This window comes from Pteronotus mesoamericanus, unplaced genomic scaffold (genome assembly GCF_021234165.1).
Source record: "Pteronotus mesoamericanus isolate MK-2021 breed Mesoamerican mustached bat unplaced genomic scaffold, CSHL_Meso_final contig_50, whole genome shotgun sequence".
NCBI classification, from domain to species: domain Eukaryota; kingdom Metazoa; phylum Chordata; class Mammalia; order Chiroptera; family Mormoopidae; genus Pteronotus; species Pteronotus mesoamericanus.
In genome coordinates, this window is record NW_026555186.1 from 24,780,513 (window position 1) to 24,804,475 (window position 23,963).

The 23,963-nt window shown below is 34.0% G+C and overlaps 1 protein-coding gene across 5 annotated transcripts in view; it reads left to right on the top strand.

The window, feature by feature from the left end:
* The window catches only part of BDP1 (B double prime 1, subunit of RNA polymerase III transcription initiation factor IIIB), a 90,939-nt gene that overhangs the window by 19,745 nt on the left and 47,231 nt on the right, over nucleotides 1-23,963 (top strand). For all 5 annotated transcript variants that reach the window (XM_054578474.1, XM_054578477.1, XM_054578476.1 and 2 more), the window contains exons 9-16: nucleotides 1,660-1,803; nucleotides 3,977-4,261; nucleotides 5,780-5,927; nucleotides 11,212-11,370; nucleotides 16,287-16,446; nucleotides 18,632-18,723; nucleotides 19,621-19,816; nucleotides 20,905-21,032. In XM_054578474.1, the coding sequence (XP_054434449.1) occupies nucleotides 1,660-1,803; nucleotides 3,977-4,261; nucleotides 5,780-5,927; nucleotides 11,212-11,370; nucleotides 16,287-16,446; nucleotides 18,632-18,723; nucleotides 19,621-19,816; nucleotides 20,905-21,032 (1,312 nt within the window). The remainder of the gene's footprint in view (nucleotides 1-1,659; nucleotides 1,804-3,976; nucleotides 4,262-5,779; nucleotides 5,928-11,211; nucleotides 11,371-16,286; nucleotides 16,447-18,631; nucleotides 18,724-19,620; nucleotides 19,817-20,904; nucleotides 21,033-23,963) is intronic.

Consider the following 23,963-nt stretch of genomic DNA (forward strand, 5'->3'; position numbering starts at 1 on the left):
GGAAGATCTGAAATACTGTGGTCATCAATCCTGTCCATTTTAGAGAAGTGGTCCTGAAACTTTTTACTATGTTTTACATATTATAATCAGAAAAGAATTTATAAATCTCTAAATTGTCTTTTATGGGGTGTAGAGCCATTGTTAAAACCACTATAAAAGGTACCTTTAAAAATGACTGATTTTGGTGTTTTGTAATGGAAAATAGAAAAAAAACAAAAATAGTGTTTTCTAGAACTTATATTTCAAATTCCTCTGAAAACCTTTATGGGTTATTTTAGTGCTCTGTTTTTTACCATCATTGCTGTGGAAGGTCAGAACAGATAAAGGCTGAGTCTACAATAAAATAGGGCCTTCAGAAATCCCAGGTTTGGACTTGATTTCCAGGGGCTGATTTATTTTTGTTTTGGTATATACCTCTTTTTCTGAGGCCATCTTCAAATCATCTTACGATCAAACTAATCTTGGAGCTTACGTATGTAGAGCACCATTTTGTCTACATTCACTGTATTTTTATTTTTCAAATTTACCTTTTTTACTGTATTTTTAGAGTAGAGCTTAACTTAGGCAAGGGTTTCACTCCAGTAGTGGATTTATGTCTGATTTGCTCACAAATTGCTGTTTCTGATGTAGTGCTGTTGTTGGGTATTTAGTGAGAGCAGTCTCGATCAGTATATTCATTTGCTTTCCACTTTGATAATATTGGGAAGAGTAGAGTTAATAGTAATAAAGAGAGGGCATGTGGTGATGCATAGACTATTGAGGACTTCTTAGTCCTAGGTTTTCTTAAAAGTTGATGTATAATTAATACACAGTGCAATTTGTAGTTTAAGTTTTGACAAAGATTGGTGGTATAACCACCACCCAAAATGATATATTTCCCTTTCTAGTCAATCACCGCTCATATCCTGACCCAGTCAACCACTGTTTTCAGTTGAAACATCATAGATTAGTTTAGCTTGTTTCAGAATGCCTTATTCATGCAGTCATACAGTATGTACTCCTTTGTGTCTGGCTTCTTTGACTCATCATGGTTTTTGTAAAAGATTTTATTTATTGATTTTTAGAGAGAGAAGAACAGAGGGAGAAAGAGAAAGAGAAAATATTGATGTGCAAGAGAAACATTGATTGGTTGCCTCTTGCATGCTCCTACTCAGGGCCTGGCCCAGAACCCAGGCATGTGCCCTGACTGGGAATTAGTCTGCGACCTTACTGTTCACAGGCCTGCGCTCAGTTCACTGAACCATACCAGCTAGTGCTCATCATGTTTTTTTGAGACTTAAGTTGAAATCATTAAAAAAAAAAATGGTTTGTTTCTTTTTATCTTTTTATTGCTCAGTGGCCTATTATATGACTGTATTGTCGTGACTAGAATGTTTATCCATTCTCCTGTTGAGAAGTGCATTTGCTTTTTTAAAAAATTTATTTATTGATTTTGTGGGGGAGAGGAGATTGACTTGTTGTTCCATTTATTTACGCATTCATTGGTTGAGTCTTGTATGTGCCTTGAGTACCTGGGGATTGTACCTGCAACCTTGGCACATCGAGTTGACATTCTAACCAACTGAGCAACCCAGCCAGGGTCCCATTTGCTTTTGATGTTACCATACTTACATAAAAACTTGAAGGTTCTTTTTCTTTCTGTCTTTTTCTTTAAAACAGAGGAAAAGCGCCCCTTTGACTTCAATTTTTTTGCTCATTTACTTCAGAAAGTTCTTGCTGAAGAAGAGAAAAGAAAACAAAAGTCCATTAAAAATCAGAGTTTAAAGGAGAAGAAGTCCTCTAAACCACGGAAAAATGTAAAAGGTATTTATTTGAAAAGAAAATGTGTTATTTTTCTCAGTAGACTTGCAATATTGTTCCTTAAGTCTTTGAGTATCCACATGTAGTTCAGGTAGTAGAGATCATCTGGGTATTCCAGTTACCTGGCCCCAAACAGCAACTCTCTTTTAAATTTTCTAATTGTCATGGCTGGGCTATTTGACATCTTTCTTGCATCTAAAATGTAGTTGTAAGAGTATTCGAATTTTGGAGTGTCATGTTTGGTTACTTATTTTTCTCTGTAAAACAGATTTGACACAAAATTCTAACATTAAAAGACATGAAATTCATACTTTGGACTTGGAACTGAATTGTATTGTTTGAACATAACTTATTTCTGAGGGTTAATGTTGACCTGAACCAAGTAGAAAACTGTTTCTGTAGGTTTTTAAGAAAATTTTTAGTCTTATATTTTCTTAACTATTTAAACTCTTGATCTATGAAGACAATGTTTAGCTACAATCACATAATGTAAAGAATATTAGAACTGCAGGAAACCTTATGTTAGCTAGTCCACATCCCAGCCCCTTTCTGTTTGTTTTAATCATCCAAAAATAGTCCTGTAGATCCTAAATCACTTTTTTCTAAGGTCTCATGGTGTTAGTAGTGGCAGAGGCGGGACTCAAACTTTGAACTGTGAGAGCCTGTGTTGGGGTTCCCAAGACCACTCCCCAGATGTGATTACTTGCCAGGAGGACTCATAGAACTTAGTGCATACTTGTGCTAGCAGCTGAGATTTATTACAGTTGCAGACTACAGAGTAAAATTAGCAAAGGGAAAAGGCAGAGGGGTCAAAATCTAGGAGAACCCAAGTACAAACCTCCAGGAATTCTGTCCCAGTAGAGTCACACAGGATATGCTTATTTTCCCTATCACCAAATTGTCACAAGATATGTAAGATGTTGTCTACCAGAGAAGCTTGTAAGAAACTCAGTGCCCAAGGATTTTATTGATACATGCCTTCTACCTGGCATGTACCAGAATTCAAGACTCCTAGAAGGAAAGGAGTTGTTCAACATAAACCACATTATTTGTACAAACAGTTGAGGTACAATGAGCCACTTTTGTCAGGTAGGCAGATGGGAACTCTTCCCCAAACTCGAGTTTCTAGACATAGGCAATGGGCCAATGTTTTTAAGCAGACCTTTCCAAAGATAGCCTGCTATGTTAACTCTCTTCTGCACAGAGTCAATCTAGAATTTCCATTTCTGTAGTATGGTGCCTATATCTTTTAAAAAGTAGTATTGATAAATGCCAAGTTATTTCATTCTTTAGATGTATTAATGTAATTATCTTGTTAGAGTTGATAGCACAAGTAACTCACTTTATCCTATTAATATGAGAAATTTTCAGATGTATTATTACAAGTCTCAGAATTTAAAATTGCTAATTATTATTCTGATAGAGAATAAATCAGGTGTTATTTTCTTAGTTTCAAAATCTTGTTTTGACTTTCCTGCCACAAAAATAAATGACATTTAATTTTATTATTTTTTTAAGATTAGATATTTTTAGAGATGTCTGATCAGCCATGGTTGTGAAGTTTGCTTTGAGTTTGGATACTGTTTCCATGGTGATCTCTATTTTTGGTTTTTAAATTATTTCATTGTTTCCATCTTTTGATACAGTTGACTATTAATATGACTGCAAAGAAAAAGCACTAGGAATTATTTTAAAATATATGTTAAAAAGGAAATAAATAATACAGGAAATACAATTCTTGAACTCTGTTTCTTATCCTGCCAATCAGAAGAATCTCCATATTTTCTAGGGATAACTATTACTAAACTTTTTTAATGCATATATACATGTGTGTCTTAGAGTATACGTAATTAATTGTTTTTGTTTAATAAAAATGAGGTCATACTATATATGTTGTTTTGCAACTTGATTTTTTAAAAAGGTAACTATTTTTTGAAATCTTTTACATCACTATATATGAGCCTACCTCATTATTATTTATAGCATGGATTTTTATAGCATAAATGTAGTATTATAACTTATTTAGTTGTTTTCTGTTGGGCATTTTATATTGTCTTAAAAATTTTGCTCATACAAATAATACTATAGAGGACATCTTTGAGTATTTATCTTCTTCATCTTTAAGAATTTTTTTGTAGGTTGTTGCCATATTTATAACCATTTCTCTTATTTTCAGTGAAAAAAGTTGCCAGTGAAGGAGTGAGTGATAATCCAGATGAATCTGTGAATGCTAAAATTTCAGACATAGAAGGATCTATAAAGGATGCTCAGACAGTTCAAGAAGAGCAACAACCTCTGACTTCATCGGGACAGGATTCAGAACAGATTGCATTAGAGCCAGACCTAAATCAAAAGAAAAGGAGAAGGAAAAATCAAGATGAAGTTGGTAAACAAGAAGTAAAAAATCTTTCAGGAAATGCCGCTGTTCAGCCAGGCCCTTCTAAAGGAGAAAAACAGAAAAGTAAGTTTCTTACATATGATGTTCATAGCCCCTGTATTATTTGAGGACATCTGTACAGTATTATGGTGTATAATTTACATGCCATCCTTTGGGATAGTAGTAATTATTAATGATTATTAATTGGCTCTCTACTTTTGTAGTGTGTTAAATCCTCTTATTTTTAAGTTAGTATGGAAAAGATTGTTAAAAAAACCCTACAAAACTAAATGGAGAGATTTTTCTCCAAAGTTTGTGTCTGAAATGTATTACATCCTATGTACTCAATTAACAATGATAGGAAATCACATGTATATACTGCAGGTCCTTGAATAATGTGGTTTCATTCAACATAAGTTTTCTGCAACTTGATGAGACGACATAGGAACTTAACTCTTTTTTTGGATATCAGTTAGCCTCTGGTAAAATTGGTTTTGTTATATATCATTTTGCTTCATTTCCAAGAACCTGTTAACAATGTTGAGGACAATAGTTAAATGTATATTGCTTGTGTCTGTTAATAAATCACAAGTTTTCATGTCACCTTTTCAGAGCACCTCTGTGAGCCCACAATAAGTTGTTTAATTTCTATAACAGAGCTATTGGAATAAGTATTCCTCCCATTTTTCATTTTTTAAACTTCCTTCCAATGCAGACATACTGACTTTTATGAGTTGCTAAGGAATGAAGGCTAAGAGTTTAGGGAAGTCTTGATCTCTTTCCATTAAGAGTTTGCGTGTAGATTACTTAATGTAGATAATTAAGTAAAGAGAGGAGAAAAAGGTAGTAGCACATCAGAACAACCTTTCTATAGAGTTTAAATTTTATGTAGTTCAGCTTCACCAGTAAGATTTTAATTAATGAGTCCTTGTAGGTAGGTAGCAAAGTATGATTTATAGGAATTATAATATAATGCTCTTTTGTGGCTTACTATTAAAGATATTATATGTAAAGCAGAAGAGCTCAGTGATTAGAAATGGGGCTTTGGAAATCCTGTAGACCTTGGTTTAAATTCCAGCTCTTTTATTTGGTAAGCGTGACTTTGGGCAAGTCACTTAAGATCTTTGAACTTAGGTTCTTTTTCTCTTCGATGGGTTAATAATAATACCTTTTAGTAGGATTGTTTGGAATATTAAATGAGATATTTATCTGATGGACATAGTTTCTGTCATTTAGTTAAGTCCTCAGGTGATAGTTGTTAGTATGTTATTAATTATGACCCTTCTAAAAGAGGAGAAGAGCCAAATCCACTTTGTTTCCTAACTAGACATATTTAACCACCTAAAATTTAATCATGGTAAGAGGAGGATGTTATAAACTGCCCAAGAATCTTGTGCTGATCCTCAAAACATAGATAGCTATAAGTTGATTGATTTATAATGCTCTAAAAATATGATCTATTTCTTGCATATAAGAACTTGAATGTTGAATGGAGTAGTGATTTATAGGAAGAGATGGTATTATATATAAATTCCTTTAGGCTTTAAAATATAGATGATTTTGCTGTCAGTTTTTAGAATACCGTGCATTTTTTATTCATAGATAAATGTCAGTCTCTAAGCCCTGAGATAAATGAAAATGAAGGCAATATGGAACAGACACTTCCCTGTGCACAGAACACCAGTGAAGTTGCAGATTTATCCTCCAGGGACAAAGTTATGAAAAAAACTGACCCTGTTCTTTCATCAAGGTATTTTATATGTTTTTCTTGACATTGTCTATCTACATTTTATGCCAGTTATTGAGAGAGGAGTGTGAAATCTTCAGTAGTAATTATGATCTGGCCTATTTCTCTTTTCAATTCTTTTTTTTTTTAATGTATTTTCAGGCTCTGTTGTTACATGCATGCATATCTTGGCTTGTTGTCTCTTGATGAAATCACCCTTTTTTATCATTTGTGTGATATCATTCTAGTATTGCCTGTTTTAAAAAATGTATTTTATTATGTTATTGCAGTTGTCCCAATTTTCCCCCTTTGCCCCTCTCCACCTGGTACCACCCATTCCCTCTGGCAATCCCCTCCCCACTGAGTTCACGTCCATGAGTTGTGCATATAAGTTCTTTGTCTGCTCCATTTCCAATACTGTATTTGACATCCTCTGGCCTGTTCTGTACCTACCAATTTGTACTTAATCCCTCTACCTTTTCCACCATTCTCCCCCCTTCTCCTCCCAGCTGATAACCCTCCAAATGATCTTCATATCAATGATTATGTTTCCGTTCTGCTTGTTTGCTTTGTTTGTTTTTTAGAATCAGTTGTTGATAATTGTGGATGTATTGCCATTTTAATGTTCATAGTTTTGATCATCGTCTTTTTCTTAATTAAGTCCCTTTAACATTTCATATAATAATGGTTTGGTGATGATGAACTCCTTTAGCTTTAGCTTGTCTGGAAAGCACTTTATCTACCTTTCCATTCTAAATGATAGCTTTGCTGGATAGAGTAATCTAGGTTGTAGGTCCTTGCCTTTCATTGCTTTGAATACTTCTTGCCAGTCCCTTCTTGCCTGAGATGTTTCTTTTGAGAAATCAGCTGACAGTCTTATGGGAACTCCTTTGTATGTAACTGTCTCCTTTTCTTTGGCTGCTTTTAAGATTCTCTCTTTATCTTTAACCTTTGGCATTTTAATTATGATATGTCTTGGTGTGGTCCTCTTTGGGTCCCACTTGTTTGGGACTGTGTGCTTTTTTGACTTGTATGTCTATTTCCTTTGCCAAATTAGGGGAATTTTCTTTCATTATTTTTTCAAATAAGTCTTACATTTCTTGCTCTTTCTCTTCTCCTTCCAGTACCCCTATGATTTGAATGTTGATATGTCTGAAGTTGTCCCAGAGGCTCCTTAGCCTATCCTTGTTTTTTTATTTTTTTATTTTTTTGTTCTTGCTGTTCTGATTGAATGTTTTTTTTCCCTTGTGTTCCAAATATTTGATTTGATTCTTGGCTTTATCCACTGCATTGTTGGTTCCCTGTAAAGTTTTCTTCATTTCGCTTAGTGTAACTTTCATTTCTGCCTGGGTCTTTTTTATGCTGTTGAAGTACCCGAGGAGTTCCTTGAGCATCCTAATAACCAGTGTTTTGAACTCTACATCTGATAGATTGCTTAGCTCCATGTTGTTTAGTTCTTTTTCTGGAATTTTGTTCTGCTCTTTCATTTGAGCCATATTTCTTTGCCTCTTCAATTTGGCAGCCCCCCTATGTTTGTTTCTATGCATTAGGTAGAGCTGCTTTGCCTCCCTGTTTTGGTAGTGTGGCCTATTGTAGAAAAGTGCAATTGCCGGGGTGGGGCAACCTATGTGAACCAGGTTGATGGAGTTTCTGATATGGTGTCACTGCTGTGTGGCTGTGTGTGGAGGAGGGCTCAGAGAAGGGACAGTGCTGCTGCCTGGTCTCTGGAGTTTTGTCTGGGAGGAAGCTGTCCTCTAGTACTTGTCCTGATGCCAGATACTTCAATTTCTCCTCCTATGCCACTGGTGCAGTTCCAGCTGGTGCCCCCATGCAGAAGGCCAGAGGGAGCGATTTTGTGTAAGTCCTAAGTCCCTTAAAGATGCAGTCCCTTTAAGAGGAGACTCCTGAGAATCCTTCAGTTTCTCTGCCACACCAACCCCCACTGGTTTTTACAGCCAGAAATTATGGGGGCTTCTCTTCCTGGCACTGGAATCCTGGGTTGGGTGATCTGGTGTGGAGCTGGGATTCCTTGCTCCTGAGGTATCCCTCCAGATTTTTATCCACCACACTTGGGTGGGAGACCACGTGTTCTCTGTCTCTGCACCTTCACGCCTCTCTACATGTATCCAAGTCCTGTCTGGATGAATGTGACTTCTTTAATTCCTTGGTTGTCAGACTTCCATACAGCTTGTTTTTCTGACGATTCTGGGTGATTTTTTTGTAGTCTAGTTGTAATTTTTGCTGTGGCTGTGCATGGAGGCGAGCTGTGTTTACCTGTGCCTCCATCTTGACTGGAAGTCCATACATTTCGCCTTTTGTTCTGATGCTTACTTTGCCACTGCAGCTTTCTTGTAATAGTGTTTTCATGGGTTTGTCATATTTTATAAAGATTTTCTCTTTGTTTTGTAGCAGTTTGAATATGTTGTATCTTGCTTTCTGAGTTTTTTGTTGTCTTTTTTTAAATTGTGGTCAAAAAGGTATATGTGATCTCTCCTATCAAATTTTTAAGTGTATGTAATACAGTATTGTAAATTATAATCACAGTGTTGTAAAGCAGATCTCTATAATTTTTTCATACTGCATGACTGAAACGCTATACTGATTGAATGGAAACTGCTTACTTCCTTCTTAGTGTTAGTTTCAGGCAACCACCATTCTATTTCATGTTCTTGTGTGTTTGATTACTTTAGATACCTCATATTATTTGTCCCTCTATGACTGGCTTATTTCACCCAGCATAATGTTTTTAATGTTCATCAATGTTGTAGCATATGACAGGATTTTTTCTTGTTTTAAGGATGAATAATATTCGATTTTAGTACATACCACATTTGTTCATCTGTCAGTGGACATTTAAGTTGTTTCGGTATCTTAGGTGCTGTGAATAATGCTGCAATAAACATGGGAGTACAGATGTTTGTTTGATATGCTGTTTCAGTTCTTCTGGATCCCAGAAGATCATATGATAGTTCTATTTTTAGTTTTTGAAGGAACCTCCACACTTTTCCATAGTGGTTGCACCATTTTATGTTTCTACCAACAATGCACAGGGATTCCAGTTTCTCTATATCCTCACCAACACTTTTTTTTTTTTTTTTTAAATAATAGCCAGCCTAACAGGTATGAGATGCCTCATTGTGGTTTTGATTTGTATTTCTCTCATGATTAGTGATGTAAAAATCTTTACATATGTTGGCCATTTGTCTGTCTTCTTTGGAGAAATGTATATTCAGGTTCTTTTCCCATTTTTTAATTGAATTATTTGTTTTTGTTCCTTTTATATTTTTGATGTTAAGTCCTTATCAGATACAGGAATTTTACAGTTTAAGGTGTTAACCTTTAAGTCTTTAATCTACCTTGAGTTGATTTTTGTGTTTGGAATAAGATAAATGTCCAATTTCATTTTTTTGCATGTGGATATGCAGCTTTCCATTTGTTGAAGAGACTATTCATTTCCTTTTGTACCGTTTTGGTACCTGTAGAAGGTCATATGTCTATATATATGTAGGCTTATTTCTGAGCTGTCTATTCTACTCCATTGGTCTATATGTTTGTCTTCTGAAAAATCTGATGGAAGTTATTCTCATGTAGAAAAATACACATAGGCACATGGGCTGATTTAGTCATGTAGTTTAGAATGTTAATTATTTGAAGATGAGCCATTGACCTCTGATAAATTTTTTTAAATTACTTTTTTAGAGAGAGAGGGAGGGAAGAAGAGACAGAGACAGGCAGACAGAGAATAATGATTTGTTCCTCTTATTTATGCATTTATTGGTTGATTTTTGTATGTATCTTGACCAGGGATTGAACTCGCAACTTTTGTGTATCAGGATGACACTCTAACCAACTGAGCAATCTGTCCAGGGTCATGATTCTTAACTTGTGAGGTTATAGACTTCTAAATTGTGACTTCAGCAATAACAACTAATTTCATAAACTACATATAAAACAATAATGAGTATTTTTTTCTAATTTAGGGGGAAAACAACCCTGTAATGACTATTAAAATCTCAACTAGTTTTATAGAACAGCAAGCTGATACTAAAGTTGTTACATACATAAGAGTAATGATCATGGATAGTAAATATAACTTTGAAAAATGCCTCTGGAGAGGAACTGTATTAACAGTTTTAAAACTAGAGTAATTAAAGCAGTGTAATACTGGTACAGGGACAAATTGACTCAAAAGAACTGAATATAGTCCAGGGAAAGATTTAGGAATTTGATACACGGCAGAGGTAGTATTAGGAATTAGTGGGTAAAGATTGAGCTGTTGTTTATTAGTTGGTGCTGAGATAGGAAAAATATGGTATTAGATCCCTATTTCACCCTATGCACTAAATTCCTGATATATTAAAGACTACATGTATAAAGCAAACCTTTAAAACTTTTAGAGGAAAATATCTTGTGATGTCAAGGATTTTTTTTAGATACAAATAAGCACAGACTTTAAAAGATAAAATTAATAAATTTGCAGTAAACTTAAATACTTTTGTTGACAAAAAGCTCTAGCAGAAGGCAAGCTACTGATTGGGAAGTTTTATGGGTAACATCTAACCTAAGAAGAGGAAAGAGCTCTTATTAGTTAGTTGGGGGAATACAGTAGAAAAAAATGAGGAAAAAAAAAGTATGGCTAAATGTGGATATGTTTGGAAACTGAGTGCTAGTTAGTACATGGCTATCATTTATATTCTTACTAGTTGAAATACTTCATAGTACAGTAGTCCTCTTTTTGCATAGTACAGTGTTAACTTTAACATGCATATTGGAACTGTATCCTCAATTGAGTTTTGGTTAACACAGTATAAATTCATGCAAAGCAAGGATTGCCTAAATAAATTTTACTTTATTTTATTTTATTTTTATTTAGTTTAATTTAATTTAATTTTTGAATTTTTATAAGAGGTTATTTGAACCAAACTGACACATATGCTGGAGAGCAAGATCTCAAATGCTCTCATAAAATTTTAATGAAAGATAGTTCCTAAATATTACTATGATTTTATATATACATTTGATTTGTGAACTTCATATAGGTAAGAGCTTTTCCTTTTGTGACTTTTTAAGCACTTTCCCAAGCTTATTAATTTGTGGTGGCTACTTTCTTTGAAGGAATAATTCTTCATAACATGGTGCAAGAAAGATCATAGAAAAGCCAAGATGTTTGTTTTCATTTTTCCATAATATGAAGGATTATCATCTATAGTGTTGATTTGTATATAGTATTTTAAAAAATCTTTTAAATAATTAGTATAAAGTATGCATTACTAAGAATTTCTTTCCCCTGATGTTTTCATTTCCTTAGTAGCCAACAAGATGCCATGTCAGTAGCAACTGAGACTTCAGAATCAAGTACTTTAGATTTGCATTCAGCAGAAGTTGGAATTAGAGCCTTGTGTGAAGTGAATAATGCTGAGAGTAGTTGTACAGAAGAAAGAAATGTAGACCTAAAAAATGTATCACTGTAAGTATTTTACATTGTGGGATTTTAAAATTTATTTTCGAACTTTTGATAATTTATTATCATTTAAGAAATGGTGCCCTGGCTGGTGTGGCTCAGTGGATTGAGCAGTGGCCTGCAAACCAAAGGGTGGCCGGTTCGATTCCCAGTCAGGGCACGTGCCTGAGTTACAAGCTGGGTCTCCTGTGGGGGGACACTTGAGAGGCAACCACACACTGATGTTTCTCTCCATCTCTTCCTCCCTTCTGCTCTGTATAAAAATATATAAAATAAAATCTTAAAAAAAAATAAAAGAAATGGTAATAATACTGCTTCCTTTAGGGATGAGAAAGGAACTGTAGACTATTTAAATATGTAACTATACCATGGTCTGGATATCACATCAAGGTTTTTCACTTTATATTTCTCCAGAGTCTCTTTCATATATGATGTATCACAGTGATACGAAGTTTAACGAAATGGTAACTTACAAAATTCTGAAATAATTTAGAAGCTTAAATATTTAGTATGAGATTTTACTTTTACATGGTTTGAGTTAATATTCATGCCTATTGTTAAAATGGTTGGTTTTGATATTTATGACTTTAAAGAGGTTGTTTTTTAGTATACAGATACTGATTAAATTAATATCTTCACTAAAAATAAAGGCACCACAAGAATTTCCTTTTGAAGACAGATCCCAAAAATTTAGACTTCCTTTTTGTCTCCCACAAAACTCCTCATATGGGCTTAAAAGCCATTCAGTTTATGAATTATTTATTTTCAGTGAAGCAAACTCATATTGAGAACCTTATTTTTTAAAATAAAAATTTAAATTAGTCTTTGGAATAAGCAATATATTCTTACGATTCAAATGTCTAAAAGTGTAAAAAGGTATTGAGTGAAATATTCCTCCTGCCATATCCTTATTCACTGTAACTAGTACCAGTTTTCTTTTTTTATATTCTTTCAGACTTTTTAAAATATTATATGAAAGCTAATACAAGTATACTGTCTTACTCTTTTAAAAAACCTAGTGGTAACATACTGTATATATCATTTTGTAAATTTTTTATATCTTATATCTTCATATCTTTACATAGAGACCTTCCTTACTCATTTTAAAGCTGCATAGTGTTCTATGGAAGAATCACATTTTCTATAATCAGTGCCCTATTGATGGCTATATAGGTTGTTTTTATAATCAGTGTTTATAATCTTATATCTCCATTGTTTCATCTCTATGTCAGTATATTTGTAGGGTAAGTTCCTAAAAATGGAAATGCTTGCTCCATGGATATATTATGTGTGTACATTTATGATTTTGATAATGCCAAAATGCTCTCCATAGGGGTTATACTAGTTTGTATTCCCGCTAACAATATAAGGAAACACTTGTCTCCTGTACCAACTAACAGTGTTATCAAACTTGAATTTTTGCTGGTCTTGATAAATTACAAAATAACATCTCAGTATAGTACCTTTACCCCATTCCTTTTTTTGGGGGAGCAGTGTATGTAATTCTTTTATTTGTTTTTTTCACTTTTCATTTTAATATTTTCTAACCTAAACAAAAATCAAAAGAATGGAACAGTGAGTATCTGTATATAATTCCACTTAGATTCTCTGATTTTTAATGTTTTGTCACATTTGTACTCACTCATGCTATCTCTTTGTCTACATTTCATATGTGCTTTTAAAATATTTATTAATTTGAGAGAGAGAGAGAAAGAGAAACATCGATTTGTTAATCACTTATTTACGCATTCATTGGTTACTTCTTGTATGTGCCCTGACTGGTGATTGAACTCACAACTTTGGCTTATTGTGATGATACTCTACCAACTGAGCTACCTGACCAGGCAATATGTACTTTTCTTATTGGGAGTGAAGAGCATCTCTTTACATTTAAAGCTATTTTTATTTTTTATTTTTTGAGTTGTACATATCCTTTGTCCTGTTATTTAATTAGTTACTGATGATATTTTTTGTAGGAGTTCTTTATGTTTTAGGGAAGTAAGCCTTGTGCTATGAGTTGTAAAATATGCTTTATTAGTTTGTATTTTGACTTTTTTTTTCTTTTGATGTGACTGTGTTCCAGTAAAACTTTATTTACACCAAAAATCTGAAGGACAGATTTTGCCTTTGGTCAAACCCTGCCCTTAAGGGCTGTGTGTTTACTAATTTGACAAACTTTTAAAAAAATATATATTTTATTGATTATGCTATTACATTTATCCCATTTTTTTCTCCTCTTTATTCCTTTCCACCCTATACCCACCCTTCCTCCAACATTTCACACCCCCACACCCCCTTAGTTTATGTCCATTGGTCATATATATAAGTTCTTTGGCTTCTCCATTTCCTATACTCTTTTTAACCTCCCCCTGTCTAGTTTGTACCTACAATTTATGCTTCTTATTCTCTGTACCTTTCCCCCCATTATTCTCCCTCCATTTCTATGATTCTGTTCCTATTCTAGTTGTTTGCTTAGTTTGTTTTTGTTTTTTTAGGTTCAGTTATTGATAGTTGTGATCTATTCATAGTTTACTGTTCATAGTTTTTGATCTTCTTTTTCTTAGATAAGTCCCTTTAACATTTCATGTAGTAAGGACTTGGTGATGATGAACTCCTTTAACTTGACCTTATCTTGAAACACTTTAACTGCTCTTCTATTCTAAATGATAGCTTTGCTAGGTAGAGTCATCTTGGATGTAGGTCCTTGCCTTTGATTAGTTTGAATACTTGCCAGCCCCTTCTTGCCTGCAAGGTTTCATTTGAGAAATCAGCTGATAGTCTTATGGGCACTCCTTTATAGGTAACTGTCTCCTTTCCTCTTGCTTTTAAGATTCTCTCCTTATCTTTAATCTTGGGTAATGTAATTAAGATGGGCCTTGGTATGTGCTTCCTTGGATCCAACTTCCTTGGGACTCTGATCTTCCTGGACTTCCTGGAAGTCTATTTCCTTTGCCAGATTGGGGAAGTTCTCCTTCATTATTTTTTCAAATTTTTCAGTTTCTTGCTTTCCTCTTTTCCTTCTGGCACCCCTATGATTCGGATGTTGGAATGTTCAGAGTTGTTCCAGAGTTCCCTAAGTCTTTCCTAATTTTTTTGAATTCTTGTTTCTTCATTCTGTTCTGGTTGAATGTTTATTTCTTATTTCTGCTCTGAATCATTGATTTAAGTCCTGGTTTCCTTCTCTTTGCTGTTGGTTCCCTGTATATTTTCCTTTTTTTTTTTTTTTTTTGTAAGATTTTATTCATTTCTAGAGAGAGGAGAAAGGAGGGAGAAGGAGAGGGAGAGAAACATCAATGTGTGGTTGCCTCTTGTGCATCCCCTACGAGGGACCTGGCTGGCAACCCAGAGTGTGCCCTGACTGGGAATTGAACTGACGATCCCCCTGGTTTGCAGGCCAGTATGCAATCCACTGAGCCACACCAGCCAGGGCTATTTTTTTTTTTTTAATTTCACTTTGCATAGCCTTCACTTTTTCCTTCATTTTGTTACCATACTCAACCAGTTCAGTTAGTGTTCAGATTACCAGTGTTTTGAACTGTGCATCTGATAGGTTGCCTATCTCTTCATCGCTTTGTTCTATTTTTGGAGCTTTGATCTGTTCTTTTTTAGGCCATATTTTTTTGCCTCTGAGTGCCAGTTATGTTGGAAGGGGTGGAGACTTAGGTATTTGTGGGGCGGGGGCGTGGTACGGGGACAGGGACGGGCAATCCAGTTCCCTGTGTAGTCACATTGTGTGTGGGGGACGGGTCCAAGAGGGAACAGTGGTACTTGTTTCTTGGTAGGCTCTCCGCCATCCACAAGCAAATTGGGCCCTTCTGGTCCTGATTCCCAGGTGGATGGGTTTGTATACTTTCTAGGACCCCCTGGGTCTCTCCAGCTGACTCTTCTGTGAGGCTGGGAGCTTCTCCCGCTACCACAAACCCCACAGGTTTTTACAACCAGAGGTTTTGAGGCTTTCTTTATCTGCACTGGAACCCTGGGTTGCTCAGTCTGTCTTGCTCCCCAGCTGGTCTTCCCTGTTTATCCGCACATGAATGTGGGATCACCAGTCCGCCAGCTACTGCTTTGCTGCATGTCCTCTCCATCCTGTCTGCTTGTCTCTGCCCCTCCTACTGGTCTGGATGAATGTTTCTCCTTTAGCTCCTTGGTTGTTGGACTTCCAGTTCGATTTTCTGGCAGTCTGGTTATTTTTTGTTTTTAAATTTGTTGTTGTCCTTCTTTTGGTTGTGTGAGGAGGTAAAGTGTACCTACCTACACCTCCATCTTGGCCTGAAATCTGTAGTTTAACTTTTGATTTGGCTGTGTTTGTTTAGGTCATGTAAAATTTTTTTATTTTTATGTTGTTAATTTTCTCATTTTTTTTTCTTTTATCGTTCCTGAACTTGTAATCAAATTTTAGGTCTAATCCCACCTTAAGGTTATAGAAGAATACTAATCCATGTTTTCTTTATAGTTTTATTTAAATTGTTGATCCACTTGGAATATAAGTACAGTGCAAGGAGTGGAGCTAATTTTATTTTATTTCCCATTGTTACCAGTTTTTTCATCATTATATATTTAGTATTTATTTTTAAGATTACATTATTTTGTATTTCATTTTGTTCTCACTGTTTTTAAATTCTACCTTTATTTTATACTAAAATCATGTGTATTTTTGGGTCATCTCAATTTTCTCTTGTATTTCTTTTATCTGTTTCTTCATGTGTCAGAAAGACAGTGTTTTAATTATTGGTGCTGAATACTATATTTTTAATATCTGAGAGAACAAGTTAGTTCCTACCTCATTGCTCTTCTTTTTCAGTTTTCTTTGTTACTGTTATTGTAAGCTTAAAGGATGTCCAATCTGGCTCTGAGTGGATTTTTAAAGAATTCATTTAATATGCTTGCATGATAGTGCAATTTCAATAATGTAAATTTTTTAGGGAAACTGATCAGGCAGAAAATGTTAAACCAATGGCAAGAGGACGACTTCAGAGACCTAAACCCAATTTATCAAGGGCTGTTGGGAAGAAATCTGTTCTTTCACAAGGTGAAACAGATGCAGAGAGCAAGAGTTTACATCCAGAAACTTCACTTGGAAAGGTATGGAATAAGAGACTTTATGGAAATACAAATTATAAAAATTTTTTAGTTGGGAATAAAAGTGTTTAGTTGTAATTACAAAGTAATGTTACTGACACTAAAACAAAAATACAAGAACTAATACATTAATATTAAATTTATCTTACTAGTCTCCTATTTATGCTTTTTCTTTTTTTTTAGGACCTAGGACAAATTTCAGAAATCCTCAGTAATGACAAATCTGACTTTTCTTATATAAAATTTTTATTCAAAATATTTTTTAACCAGCTATACCTAAAATTATAGTCACAACTCTTTGGTCTAAACACAAATAAATTCCTCTGTCCTTAATAAACTTTATCTCTCTTTTTATGTATGTAACTATTTCTGTAGTTTTAATTTATTTATTTTTAAAAAATATTTATTTATTTTTAGAGAGAGGGGAAGGGAGGGAGAAAGAGAGAGAGAGAAACAGCAATGTGTGGTTGCCTCTTGTGCACCCTAACTATGGACCTGGCCTGCATTCCAGGCATGTGCCCTGACTGGGAATCGAGCCAGTGACCCTTTAGTTCACAGGCTGGCACTCAATCCACTGGTGAATCACACCAGCCAGGTCATGTTTTTTTTTTAATTTTTTTAACATTTCTGTAGTTTTTAATCATAACATAAAATTTAAAACTTTTTTCTCTAAACTATTCATTTATGCTTTTTGAAGGGATTGATTGATCTTTTTAATAGTTGCATCTGGTTAATTTGCCAATTTACCTAACTATTTCTGTAATGGTGGATGTTTAGGTTATTTTCATTTAAAAAAATCTCTTGAAATAAAAGGAAACAATTTTGTAAATGGGCTTTCTCAATTATAAAACAAAGGATAAATTTTCAGAGATGGTGAGATAAAAAGGTTGAAGTATTTTTAATATTTTTATAGTTCTTGTGCATTGCCAGACTTACAAAGACACAAATCCATTTACACATTGCTGCAAGCATCAAATGAATGTTCCTATTTCTTTATATTCATGCCAGCAATATATTGTTATAAATTTTTTATTTTTGCTAAAGTATTTTTAAAATGTTAGTCTACCTGTTATTCTATTATGTGAAATATCTTCTTTATCATACTTTTTGTCATATAGTTATATGTGATTTTTTAAATTGTAGAAAATAGGGTAAGTATAGATTCATGTAAAAATTAAAACAAAATCTACTTGTAATTTCATTATCCAGATGTAACTGACCTTTTAACATACAGTTCTTCCAGCTTTGTTTTTTTACAAAATTGAGTGGTAGTATTAATTCAGTTTTGTATCCTTCTTTGGTACATTTTATAAATATTTTTCCTGTATCATTAAACATCTATTGAAAACCTTTTAAAAAAAAATTTAGTGACTTCATAATCTTCTATCAGTGGATGAGACTGAATTTATTTAATCATTCATTATTCAATATTTTGTTTGTTTATAGTATTTGCTATTTTGCGTAATATTCCAGTGAACATCCTTGTACTTAAATCTTTATCTAAATATTTTAAGATAGAGTCTTAGAAATCATACTACTGGGTCAGAAAATGTGAACATTTTTAAGGCTTTGATTCATATTGGCAGAAGTCTTTCCACAAAGGACTTACTGATTTGTGCTTTTGTTAGTAATGTATGAGGTGATACAGGGATGGGCAAAAGTAGGTTTACAGTTGTGAGTCCACGAAGCACAAGTTTATTCTTTTTTTTTTTAATCCTCATCTGAGGATATATCCATTGATTTGAGAGAGAGAGAGAGAGAGAAGGGAAGAGGGAGAGGGGGAGAGAAAAAGAGAGAGAGAGAGAAAAACATCAGTCAGTTGTCTACTGAATGTACCCCAACAGGGAACCTAACCTCAACCCAGGCATGTGCCCCAACCAGGAATTTAACCTGTGACCTTTCGGTTTACAGGATGACACCCCAGTCAAATGAGCCACACTGGCCAGGGTACAGTTTTATTCGTGTATTCTTACTTATTATTTATTGTATTATTTTCCATATGAACACTGTACACCTACTTTTGCCCCCCTTCTATGTTTTATAATACTTTCATCTGTATATGTGGTTTTAAAACTCTCTTCTAATTAGCGGTACAAAAGAGATTTTGTTGTTTTAATATCCATTTATTTATTACAAAGTTTGAACTTTTTATGTTAAGTAGATTAAATGTAAAACATTCAATTCATAGACTCAGGTGGAAAAGGAAAAAATGAATTTATTTGACATTCCTGGAATGGAGAATACAGAGAAAAAGAACTCAGAAGCCGATACCATATCTAAGTAAGTATTTAGGAAGTAGACTAAAAATAGTAATTCTTAGAATTGATTGTAATAACCTGTTGTCTGAAGTTTATTTTCAGCTATGTACTTTAGGTCCATTTTTAACAATAGATATTGTTGAAACATTTTAGTAATGCTCTTTATGCTTAAGACAGGGGTGGACAAAGTAGGTTCACAGTTGTTTATTTCAGTTTAATTGTGTGAGTATACAGTTTATTTTAGTCTTACAATCATAACCTGTATCTTTTTGTCTATACAAACAACTGTAAACCTATTTTTGCCCACCCCTGTATTGTAGAAATAAATAATGAGATGGCTCCATTGAGGTAGCAATTACATTTCTCCCTCAACTTATTAACAAGATTATTAACAAAGTCTTGTTAGATAAGTTAATGGGTAAGATATGTGTTTCTGGATAATTTTATTAATGGCAAGGATTTCAAAAGAGAATATTTAACTTGCGATGGAAATCTATGATAGGCATTGCTCTGGTATGAATCTAACCAGTGGATTATGGACTGTACATCTATGCCATAATCTGGTTCCAGTGCCCTCTTGTTGTATATTATACAATATTATTTACAATATAATATTATTATACAATATCCTTAGTGGAGAATGGTATTATTACATACTTGTGAGGTGTAGGTTTTTCCGTTTTTGTGATGAAAATTTGATTTTAAAACACTTTTTATACTCATGCTTCCAGGAGTATATTTTGGGTTCCTAAGGGTCAAAGTGTAGAATATGTTTGAAGGATGTTCTTGAGAGCACTTGTGAATTATTTTATGTTACAAGTGGTTTATTTATTCATACCTGAGAGAAGGGAATACTGAAAACAAGCAAGTATGTGACTTCAGAATAACCATTGATTTTATTCCTATGTAATTGTTCTAGTTTGAGTGAAAAAGTTAGTCTGAAGAAAGATGATCAACCAAAGGCTTTCAGACCTGCACGACAAATGAGGGGCCGATTGCAAAGGCCAAAGCCAAATATAGGTAAAGCAGCTGAAAGGAGAGAAATTCTTGCATCACAGGAAGAAATCGGGGCCAATGCAGAACAGAATGAAAGTGAATATTGTATTGATAGAGATGTAAGTACTCTGAGTCCTCCCAGTTTTTTTGTTGAACAATACATAAGCCTCCTTTCATCCTCCTGCCTTTTAAACAGCAGTGCTATATAATTGTGTACATTGTTCATTAAATATAAGGCCAAAATGTCATTGACATTTTGCTGATTGTAAAGCCGCATAACTCATCTCTGGATTTTGAGCATTAATGTGATGGATCATCGGCTTTTCCCTTTCCTTGTTTGGACTTGCTTTCCCCCATTACTTCGCGGGTTTTGAATTACACTTCCCTTTTGAAAATATACCTAGATGTGTGAACTTTAATGCTGGCTTAAACAGTATAAAATGGTAAAAGCTCCCTACTAAAATATAATCTAAGAACAAAAATTAAGAATTTTAGATTATTTACGTAATAATACATCTTCATGACAAGGGTAACAGTCGGTATAATTCAATTTCTTGTTATAATTCCCAAGGTCTATAGTGTGATTATAATAATAAGGTGGATTCAGAAAGATAGACACCAGAGCATAATTCTTATGGATGAGACTGAAGCTGTTACTGTATTTTGCTGTGTATAATGCACACCCACATTTTTGGCCCAAACTTTCACGAAAAAAAAATCTTTCATTTTAATTTTTTAATTCAGTTTTTTATATGTTTATATTTAGAAACAAAACTGATTATTGTATTCCAGGATATTATTTTGCATATGGATATAGTTACTGCTTTGTAGAGTTACACTTTCAACACATAAGCATAAATGAAAGAATTAAAAACATTTATATAGATATGGAAATAGTACTGCCCATGTATGATATGCATCCTTATTTTTCCTTCAAAAATTTGGGCATTGTACATGGCAAAAATACTGTAGTTGCTTTCTGATTAGGAGAAAAATAGGGGCTTTGAGATGAGGGAAAGGGTGTGGCTTGTGAAATTTTCTAAGGTATCTGAAGAAAAAAACATTAAAAAGCACCCCTTGAATATCATAATTTTGAAATGTTTACTTTTTTTACTCAAATTGGGCACAATTTTGAATGAAATCTTTTATAAATGGTTGTTTCATTTTGAAACCTAATACTTTTTAAAAAAATGTGTTTGTTATTAAGACTCCTGAACAGAAAGATCAGTCACATACAAATTTTGAGTGTGAAAACATTACATCACAGTCTGAAAAAAGAGATACTTTTCAGAATGTTCAGCCAGATGAGCCCAAGTCTCTGAATGAATGTCTAAGGTAAGCATCATCTTATTGATTATATAATTTTTAAATTTATGAAAGTTTTTGAAATTGTTAATTTTTAAAAACAAGCAGATAAGACTGATTTTATTTCCCCATATATCAATTTATGTAATATTTAGAAATATAACCTTATTTTTCAAGGCAATTTACATCATAGCCTTTATGTCAATTTCTCACTTATGGGGCGATTTGACAAGAACTACTCATCATAAATTAGACTTTGGGTTAACATGGATAGAATTATCATTTTAACATGCATGTTAAGTCAGATATCTTATGTCCAAATGTGAAAATGCTACTTATTTTTTAAATAATTGGTTCCTTGGGGTTAGATTTGATCACATATTGCCTTTATTAAAGGTTTACATAAATTTTATGTAAAACCCATGTGTGAAAACCCATACATTTCATAGCCAAAGCTCTTTATATTTGTTATTTTTCCCTCTGGAAGGCACCAAACCAGACTGATGGGATTATTAATATACATTAATTTTTTTTCTTTTAGAAAAGCAGTGATAACAGAATAATGGGCTCCTATGTACCTATTGTCTATTTTCAACAATTACTAATATTTGGTCAATCTTTACATTTAAAGTCTGGCCTATACTATACTTTCTTACAGCCGTATTAGCCTCTTAAAATACTACCTAACAGAGTGAAAGCTTGGTCTCCTGAACTATTTTAAAGATCTTTATTGGAAGACAGAAAAATTATTTTATTCCTTGCTTCCTCCTGTATTCTTTCATACTTTCCTCCCTGTAGTGTGCATTCAGGGCCCCTCCCCCGACCCTGCCGCCCCCAGTAAACTGTTTTTCTACTCTGCCACATAATCTCTGGGAAGAATCACAGACATTACTTACCACATATCTCTGATACACTTATTAATTACATATCTGACAGTTTGGAAATAACATTGTTACATATCTCTGCTACAGTTATTAGTTACAGATACCTGACAGTTTGGATTTTTTGTTTATATTTGTTTCAGTTTGAGCCAGATTCTACATAATATCATGCAGCTTTGTAAAAAATTAAGTTTTTCTCTTAGTGGTCTTTAGGTTTTAGAACCCTGGTAGATATTGTTTGTAACTACTATCCAGTCTGATCTCAACAACTTTTCTTTTTAAGGCAGTGTCCTTTCTCTTTTATCATGTGGTCTTTCTGGTCTTTGAATCTCCAACATCCTTAAAAACAATTCTAAGATTCTGTGTATTATCAAATCATATGGTTCTTTATATGTAACAAGCAGTTCTCTCCATGCCCCCAAACACTTTTAGCTATTCAAGATGCCATGTAAGAGGAAGGGAAAATAGAGAAAGAGACTCTGAGATAAAGAGTGCATTAAAAAGCTCTGAATGGCCACGGCTAGTGTACCTCAGTGGGTGGAGCATGAGCCTGTGAACCAAAAGGTCAGAGGTTCAATTCCTGGTCAGGGCACATGCTGGGTTGCAGGCCAGGTCCCCAGTAGGGGGCAAGTGAGGGGCAACCCTACATTGATGTTTGTCTCTCTCTCTTTCTCCTTCCCTTCCCCTCTCTCAAATAAATAAATAAATATTTTTTTTTTTTTTTTTTTTTTTTAAAGGGCCCTCAATGGTGTGGCTCAGTTAATTGAGTGCAGGCCTGTGAACAGAAAGGTGGCAGGTTTGATTCCCAGGGAGGGCTTGTGCCTGGGTTGCGGGCTGAGTCCCCATTTGGGGGACATGCGAAAGGCAACTCATCAATGTTTCTCTTGCACATCAATGTTTCTCTCCATCCCTTCCCATCTCTCTAACAATAAATACATAAAATCATAAAAAAAAGAATGCACTAAAAATTCTTGATTACATAAATTAGCAAATGTGTCTTTGAAACTTCTCTAAGCTAATTTACATCCTGTGTACTTGATATAAATATTTTGAGGTTAGTGTCATGATCGAAGATTATCTTATGGAGGTTTATAAATATTTTGTTGACTCTAAACTCTGTATTTTAGAAAAATACACATGGACCATGGAGCAGATTTATAGTTTTGTGCACATTCTTTCTCCAACCTTTTCCAGTTGTGATCCTCCCTCCCCCCCTTAAATTCTGTGATCTGGGGAGAGAGTTATAGACCCATTATATGTTTTAAGTTGAAAGTAATCAAGTACAATTGCATGCCTAATTTCTAATCTTAGATACTTCCTTTCACTTAATTATGCAGCTGATATGAGCTCAATGAGATTTGTCTTGTTCACCAGTGTATTCACAGTTCCTAGAACATGCCCTTCTGGCAAGGAATAGGTGCTTAGAACCTATTTGCTGATTGATTGTTCATGAACTCCAAGTAATGTGGTGCTGAATATTTATCCATAAAAATAAAGCTTATCAAAGTCCTTTTATTACTTAGGATCTACACACATAGAATATAATCATAACCTTGTGTATTAACATCTTAAAATCTGAGTCAATATTGAAATAATGAGATCATTAATAAACCTTTCGCTTAAAACACTTATATGTTTTAAGACCATGTAGTTTTTATGCCCTGGCTGGTGTAGCTCAGTGGATTGAGTGCTGGCCTGTGAACCAAAGGGTTCCCAGTTCGATTCCCAGCCAGGGCACATGCCTGGGTTGTGGGCCAGGTCCCTAGTAAAGGAGTACAAAAGGCAACCACACATTGATGTTTCTCTCCCTTCTTTCTCCCTCCCTTCCCCTCTGTCTAAAAATAAAATAAATCATATATTAAAAAAAAAAGAATATGTAGTGTTTAAAATGTGGCTTTATATCTTTTCCCGTGATAATTAAACCAAGATTGCTAGTATTTGAACCTCATTAAAACCTAGATATTTCTGGATGGAGATAAAAAGTATTGTAAGTCAGAATAAAATCCACTGAAGACTAACCAAATTAAATTTTCTTTAACAATTGGTATTAATTTTACATTGAATGTTATCTATTACTAAA